This window comes from Lipophrys pholis (genome assembly GCF_963383615.2).
Source record: "Lipophrys pholis genome assembly, chromosome: 11".
NCBI lineage: Eukaryota > Metazoa > Chordata > Actinopteri > Blenniiformes > Blenniidae > Lipophrys > Lipophrys pholis.
The window spans coordinates 1,508,110-1,516,271 of record NC_137631.1 but is presented as its reverse complement, the minus strand read 5'-3'; the positions used below and the strand labels follow the sequence as shown (position 1 = coordinate 1,516,271).

Below are 8,162 nucleotides of genomic sequence, written 5' to 3'. Positions count from 1 at the left end.
ATTGTTATGAGTGTCTTTATGGTCATTGTGATCGTCTTTCTGCATCTTTGTTTGCATTTTGCACACGATTCTTCTTCATTTGAGATTTATTTGGGCCTTTTCGTGTTCCTGCGTCAGGATTCTCTGGCTCCTTGTGCTTGTTTTGTTGCGATCGACTGGGTGTGGATGATGGTGGGTAATTCGTCTTGAGAAAATAATAGTGTGTGCTTTATTTTCAAGGTGAGCACTTTGGTATCCAGGTAAACACTGATAATAACCAGCAGGCAGGCACTCGGTCATTGGTGTCACACCGGCTTGAACATATGTTGGTGCTGTTTCAGCCTCCGTGCTCTGTGGAAGCTGTCAGACATGATGGATACCTCTCTGGAGCAAACCAGCCCACAGAAGGAGGAAAAAAGAAGCAGGCCTGTTGAGCTGCTCCTGCTGCTGCTGCTGCCGCCGCTGCTGCCGCTGCTGCATTCATCCTCTGAAATTTGGAAAAGGAAGAAAAACATCTATATTAGCAGGTCTGTCATGGAGCAGGCAGTGGGATATATTACAGCTAGAAGCAGTTTTAAAACAAGTTAGGATCCTGCCAGGAAAGTCTCAGTGCAATAACCTTAGCCATATGGATGAAGGAGTGGGGGAATGAAGGAGTGGAGGAATGAAGGAGTGGAGGAATGAAGGAGTGGGGGGATGAAGGAGTGGAGGGATGAAGGAGTGGAGGACTCTGCTGGAGCTGGCACTGCTTAATATTGTATGTCTGTAACCTGCTGGGGAATCATGTTCGAGACATCTGCAGGGTCCGAAGATCAGAGAACAAACAGAAAGAGTAACAACATTCACCATTTGGTTCCTCCTCCTTGGTTTTAACATGCAAAGTCTGTTTTTTGGTTTTGTTTTCCAAGAAGAAACTGACTAAATAATCTCAACCCTCATGAAAGATTGAAACTAATAATTACAGAAACGTTGTGGCTGAGCAGAATAATGATATTCACTCCGAATATTTTTTTTAATAATTTAATATTTTGATCAAATCACATTGGCTGAAATTTAACGACGCAATACTGCTCCCTGCTGGTCGGATATGAGAATTACATTTAAAAACGTTTAAATTCAATAAACATCAATATTTATAGACACGTAAAAATTGTACTAAGTTATATTATGAATAAATTATTAGATTTAAATGGTGGAATGTCTACTATAAATTGTTTTGTTTGCTTTTATTTTTACATTTCTGAGTGAAGATCACGGAGTGTAACCTTCGATAGCCGGAAGTTGATTCTACTTCCGGTGTCCAGCCCGTCTTCTTCCTGTTTACGTCCCCCTGTCCCCCGTCTCCGCTGTTCCTCTGTGCTGCCGGTCATGTTAAGGCGTGTTGCGAGCAGCCTGCTGACAGCGCCGGGTGCTCCGGGTCGGTACGCGGTGTTTCCCACGGTTTATCCCGCCTCGGTGAGACGTTTGAGCGGCCTGAAGGACGAAGCGCAGCCGCCGTTCGACGCGTCTCTGCTGGACGTGCTGGTGTGTCCGCTGTCCAAGAAGCCGCTCCGGTGAGTCGGTGTCCGTTTGTTCAGCTGTTTCGGAGGTTATTTAAAGATCAGGAGCGATTTAATCAAAGTTTCTCCTAATTAGTGGTTTTAAACACGAAGACAGAGGGACACTAATAAATCATGTTCACATATCAACCAACTAGAAACGATTAAATGTTTTTAAATCATAATGAAAAGTAAATCAGATGCTTCTTTAAAATGAAATACAATATATGAATTTATAGATATATCCTTTTATCCCTGTCACATGTACAGTTTTACTCAAACAAAAAAAAAAAATCTTTAAATATAATCCGTAAACAATAATCCAGACCTTGTTCTGCAGTTTAACGGTTCCAGTGTGCTTCAAACATACACGTCTGATCGGGAGCTCTTAAAAACAATAATGAAGTAAAGCACAATATGAACTCTTCCTGCCAGAGTCCCAACGCACAAACGAGTAAATAATAAACTGACCACAAGGGGGCACTGTGGAACTGCAATAACCTGATGACGCTTAAATTCTACACGGTGAGTTTTAATGCACTTTCATCAGGGATTCATAAACAAATAGCTTGAAACATTAATTATGGGAGAACACAGACGGACCTTCGATGACCAAGTTGGATTATTACTCTCAGCGTTTTAAAGAAAATTCAGGATCTTTGTGAAAACTCATTTCTTTCTAGAGAAATTTAAAAAGTTCTGATTGAAACTAGTCAAACTTGGAAATGCACTAATTCACACACATGGGGGGAATATGCCTGGAAGTGCCTAAAGAGGTTCTTTATTACAACAAAAACGTTTTTTTGGTCGGAGATTCACAAAACAGAGGAAATAATAGAGATTAAGATACTCTACCACTTTAGGTGTAGACCCATTCTCTGGCTGTGTACCATACACAGCCAGAGAATGGGTCGGCACCATCAACGACATAAAGCTCATGTAAGAATGACCTTCTGAGTTGATTTAAAAATGGACATGTTTATTAAGCTGCGGTCGAAGTGGGTTTGCTCTATGGGGAAGAGGCAGACTGGTTTTGGACACGTATCACATCAAGATAATCTCCCCACAACGGTGCTGGAACTCCTTTTTTCTTTGCTGGTGAAGAAGAAACTCGTGGAACAGGAGAAAGAAAAGTCTGAGAAAAGCTTTTAACATCTTCCAGGAAGTTCCTGAAACCTTCACTTCCTGTTTCTTCATGTGTTGCGGAGACGTGAACGTGTGACGTCTGTCTGCAGGTACGAGGCTTCGACCAACGAGCTGATCAACGAGGAGCTGGGCATCGCCTACCCTGTTCTGGACGGCATCCCCAACATGATCCCTCAGGACGCCAGGCTGATCCAGAAGAACCAGGACTCCTCAGACGCTCCGGAGCAGCAGTAGAGACCAGATCCAGGTCCAAGGAGGACTGCCGCCATGTTCTCGCTCTCCCTGATGGTGGGCCTGGTGCCCTTCGTGTCCCTCCTTGGTCTGTTCTATTCGGCAGCGGTGGACGAGAACTTCCCTCAGGGCTGCACCAGCAGCAGCAGTCTGTGCTTCTACAGCCTGCTGCTGCCCGTCTGCATCCCCGTCTACGTCTTCTTCCACCTCTGGAGCTGGATGGGCATCAAGCTGTTCAGGCACAACTAGACTCTGCAGCCACAAGGAGGTCCTCCTCCTGGAGGTCCTCTTCCCTAAAGGTCCTTCTCCCTGGAGGTCCTTCTCCCTGAAGGTCCTCTTCCTGGAGGTCCTCCACCCTGAAGGTCCTCCTCCCTAAAGGTCCTCCTCCCTAAAGGTCCTCCTCCCTGGAGGTCCTTCTCCCTGGAGGTCCTCTTCCTGGAGGTCCTCTTCCCTGAAGGTCCTCCTCCTGGAGGTCCTCCTCCCTGAAGGTCCTCCTCCCTGAGGTCCTCCTCCCTGAGGTCCTCCACCCTGAAGGTCCTCCACCCTGAAGGTCCTCCTCCTGGAGGTCCTCCTCCCTGTGGCTGCAGAGTAACAAACGGTGAAGAGAACTTTTCCTCTGGCTTCTCAATAAATGTCTGATTGACTCGCGGACGATTAAACTGTTTTATTGAGACGATTGAAACTCTGAGATACGATGGAGCAGCTTGAGGCTCATCGTGCTATTGTTAGCCACACAGCAGCTATTGTTAGCCACACAGCAGCTATTGTTAGCCACACAGCAGCTATTGTTAGCCACAAAGCAGCTATTGTTAGCCACACAGCAGCTATTGTTAGCCACAAAGCAGCTATTGTTAGCCACACAGCAGCTATTGTTAGCCACACAGCAGCTATTGTTAGCCACACAGCAGCTATTGTTAGCCGCACAGCAGCTATTGTTAGCCGCACAGCAGCTATTGTTAGCCACAAAGCAGCTATTGTTAGCCGCACAGCAGCTATTGTTAGCCGCACAGCAGCTATTGTTAGCCACACAGCAGCTATTGTTAGCCGCAAAACAGCTATTGTTAGCCACATAGCATTAGCATCCAATCCAGAAGAACTTCACCTTTGTTCACCGAGTTTTAATGAGTCAGCGTAACCAATCAGCATCATCGCTCCGTCCGGAAAATCTTTACATCCTGGAGGGAGTTTAGTTATAAAAACGGTCGTACAATGACGAGTTTAACGAGTCGAGACGAACCAGGTTCCATCAGACTCGCACACGTAAAATCTAAAGTGTGTCTTTACATCCACTTAATCTTCGGCCTCCTTCAGATCTTAAGTTGCTGAAGTCGGAGGCTCTTTTCTCGCCGCGGGACTCTGGAGGTTAGCATGTAGCATGTAGCGTCCATCCTTTCGCTCCTCTGCAGTAAAAGAGAGCAAAAGTCACTCTGGGTTCTTGTTCTCTTATTTCACTTTTAAAGCTTGAAGGACGACACACTGAAACTTGAATAAATACTCTTTAATTAATAAGTACGAGCTGTGAACTACAGTTCGATGTGAGAAGAATCGACTCTGGGGGGGGGGGGGAACGTGAAACCAGAGTCTGAACGCAGTAAAACCCAGAAACATCGAGAGCTGAAATTTCATCTTGGAGGAAGAAGAGCGAGTTCCTCCGGTCGGCCGGCCGCAGGCGTTCGAGCGTCAGCGACTCTTCGGGCGTTTCACGTCTCGGCCCTGAGCGAGCTTCATCAGCGGCGACGCCGGGCGAGGAGAGTGGCCGTCGCCTTTGGTCTTGAAGAAGAACGACTCGTTGAGTCTCATCTGGACGGTCCGGACCTGAAGGTCAGAGACAAGCAAACAAACAACGTGTCACACATTCACAACAGGAGCACTCTCAGTACAAGGAAGTCCAAATCCCTCTAACAGCGCCCTCTAGTGGCTACTGGGAGCCACAGTTTGGACTCCTCACTCATAGAGGAGCCAGGTCGAAATACTGGAGGTATAAATACTGGAGGTATAAATACTGGAGGTATAAATACTGGAGGTATAAATAGTGCGTTACTCCGTTACTAAACCGCCGTTTTGTCTCGTCACGATGACGTACGAGCGGCGCGAGATTTCAGACGTCCACCAAAGGTTGTCCTGGACTCAGAAGAAAAGAAAAGAAAGTTTCCAGTGGACTAAAACCTGTGCCGTCAGATAATACCAAAGAAATTCCACCTTAAATCTGAGCGAGCGGCGAGAAGGACGCACAGGAAGTGAACCTCGGTGAGAAAACGCAGGACAAGTTGTGATGAGAAGTAGGTCAGTGATCAGGTCAGCAACCCGTCCAGCCGTCATTTAGACGGTCAATTTTCAGAAAAAAACGTCCGAAAACGTAGCAGACGTGTTTCTCAAAGTCTCTAAAATATGTGAATAACGTCCATCACTGCTTGTCACCGTCTGATTTTGTCTAAATTCATTTTTTCCCCCGAAAGATTACTCACAACTGACTTCCGGTTTAGTGTTACACCCAGTAACGAGCGACGTGATTGGTCAATTGACACCAGGTGGTCTACACGTTTTGAAAGGAGGCTTCTGATTGGCTCCTAATTCTGACTCATCCTGATGCGTTCAAATGCTGAAGCAGAGAGGAGGACTTTCTTCTTCAAGATGTTGAGGAATTCTAACTGTAGAATCCACACAGAACTAATTCTATAGATCTATGATCTCATTTTAATTTCCAGAATATTGACACATGTTTGGATAACTGCACATCATTCATACTTTTCATTAAAGAATAAAATATTCTTTCTGTGAAAATGTTGATTTTGATCTAAGTCTTGACGATCCTGCTGGTTCCCATCAGCAGTTTAATTCAGTGTGACTGTGACGTTCTAAAGTGTTGGACGGAGCTTCAGGAGGCCTGCAGGGAACCAATACGATCTAATGTTCTATTAAAACTAATAAGAGGAGAAGAGAAACTAGTTCACGGTTCAGAGTCTCCAGCTGCTCAGGTCAGGCTGCAGAGAGAAGTAAAGTGAAACTACAGGGGGAACAAACAAGCACATGTAGTGAATTGTGGAGGTACAGGTACAGGTACAGGTACAGGTACAGGTACAGGTGGAGACCATCACTAATGAACCTCCTGCTCACCTGGACTGGTCGCCTACCAAATAAAATGAGAAGTTTTGGATAGAATACTAGAATTACTGTACTATACTATATGACACTGCTCACCTGCGTCACGATGCCGATTCGCCCGTAGACCTCGCCGTCCTCGCTGGACGTGGTCGCCTCTCCAGATTTGTTGTCGGACTCGGACCGGGGACTCGGGGTGGATTCCCCTCCCCCGCCTCCTCTCTTCCCCGGCACCGCCTCAACGGGCCGGGGTTCCTCCTCCTCCGCCTTGCAGGGCCCCCCGCGGTGACCTCTGACCCTGTGCGGCAGGCTCAGGTCTAGCGGCCGGAGCTCCTCGGCGGACGCCGTCGGTGCTCGGCGGACGAAGAGCTCGGAGGTGAAGAAGTTCTCCGTCTGCGTCGAAGAGTCTCTGCGGGACGATTCCACCACGACGGGCTGGTCCAGGAAGGGATTCACGCTGAGGGAAGACGTCTTCCGTTTCTGTCTGCAGCGAGCTTTCAGCGAACTCCGGTCCTCTGACCTCTGACCTCTGGCCTCGGGAGGCGTCCGGCGGTTTGGGCCGAGACGTGATTCTTCTGGAAACATCCAGGTCTGAGAGGCCTCCTGCGGCGGCGACGCTCTGAAGGTCTTCTGGGTGATGAAGAGATCCTGACTGTGGACGTAGCTGCCCTGAGAGTCGTTCTCCACCGCCCTCCCTGCCCTTTCCTGAGTCTCCGCCCCCTCCCGAGTCCCCGCCCCCTCCCGAGTCTCCGCCCCCCGCAGCGACGAGGACGAGAATTTTGGCCGTTTCTTTTTAACGCAGCCCGCCGACAAATCAAAGAGAACTTTCTTTTTCCTCCCGAGTTTCTCCGGTTTGATCGTCTCGTTTGGACGAAGACTCGAACCTGCGTCCACTTTCTTTTTCTTCTTCTTCTTCTTCTTCTTCTCCTCCTTCGACTCCACCGGGGGCTTGAAATGGGAGCTCTTCTTCCTCATCCTTCTCTTCTCTTTGCCCGTCTTCTCCGTCATGTTGTCCTTCTGTTTCACTCCTTTCTTCTTCTTCGTTTTCTTCTTCTTGGGCTCCGTCTTTATTGCTTCAAGTGAACTCTCAAACCCAAACAGGAAGTCCCTGAAGTTGCTCATCTGAAGTGAAAAAGGGAAAACAAAAGTTGTTTTTTAAGGTTAGATGCTTTTAATTCTGGTTTAACTTCCTGATCTGGAGTCACTTGACTCACTGCCTTGTTTGTTAGAAAGAGAGATAGAAAGAGAAAGACATATTTTTGACATATATTGTTTTGGACGCGGCGCTTGACTTTCTTTGGGAGATGAAAAAAAAAAAAAAGTATAAATTCATTTTTAACGCAGGGGAAGGAGGCGCTTCTTATTCCTCCATTGATTACAATGGAAATCGAAGTATATTAATGCCGTTGGATAATTCTGGGTCTGGATGCTTTTTATAGTACAGAATATCAGAGAGGTCTAAATTCTTAACGTTGTCATTTCTCCTGGCTTTTCATGGTGACGTCATTGGAACTAAACTTCACTTCCAGGTCTTGTACCACGTTATGACCGCAGGCTGAGGAGCAGGAACTCACAATGTGATGCCCAAATGTTTAAAAAAAATAAGCCCCAAGCTGGGGAGACGTGAATCGGCAGAGCAGATGTTCTGGAGCTGCTGAGATCCACGTCCTCTCTCTTTGGGCCAAGATGAGGTCTACGTGGATGGAATTCCGCGTCATTTGATCTCAAAGCGTCCATAATGTTGGAATAATTCTCCGTAAAGTTATCACATTCACTGTACCAACAGTCTTTCTCATGAACTGCAGAAGTACTGTGTGACTTATGTTTCCCCACTGTGACCTCGCGAACGAGATGATAAAAAGAGAGGAGACGCAGAGGGTTTTCAGAGCGGGTTGGAGATTGTAACTGAAACACTCTCTGTCCGTTCTCCTCGCGAGTAAGACCAGAACTTGACTTCGGTGTGTGTTCTTTCTTGCAGATTTAATAAATGTCCAGAGGTTGAACCTGACGCATAACATCTAACAAAACGAGGATGTAGGCGACGGCGACGTCGGAGCACTTTCCAGAAACGTTCCGCCCTGGGGAGCCGTTTCTAAAAAGTTGGGTTTTCAGTGGCGGATGAAGCCGTTGTCATGGAAACGAAACCCCCGAAACGCTGCTCAAGTTTTG

At 47.1% G+C, this 8,162-nt stretch overlaps 2 protein-coding genes across 2 annotated transcripts; both read left to right on the top strand.

Annotated features, from left to right (window-relative positions):
• Positions 1–1,261: 1,261 nt before the first annotated feature.
• Positions 1,262–2,897, top strand: pyurf (PIGY upstream open reading frame; the record flags this gene model as incomplete). Its single annotated transcript, XM_080474554.1, has 2 exons — positions 1,262–1,532; positions 2,753–2,897. The coding sequence occupies exons 1-2, from the start codon at positions 1,348–1,350 to the stop codon at positions 2,895–2,897; spliced, it is 330 nt and encodes a 109-aa protein (XP_080330680.1). The 5' UTR covers positions 1,262–1,347.
• A 33-nt stretch (positions 2,898–2,930) lies between these two features.
• On the top strand, positions 2,931–3,143 carry LOC308116386 (phosphatidylinositol N-acetylglucosaminyltransferase subunit Y-like; the record flags this gene model as incomplete). The annotated part of the gene is made up of 1 exon (XM_080474555.1): positions 2,931–3,143. One exon carries the CDS (start codon positions 2,931–2,933, stop codon positions 3,141–3,143), a length of 213 nt encoding a protein of 70 aa, XP_080330681.1.
• Positions 3,144–8,162: the final 5,019 nt, after the last annotated feature.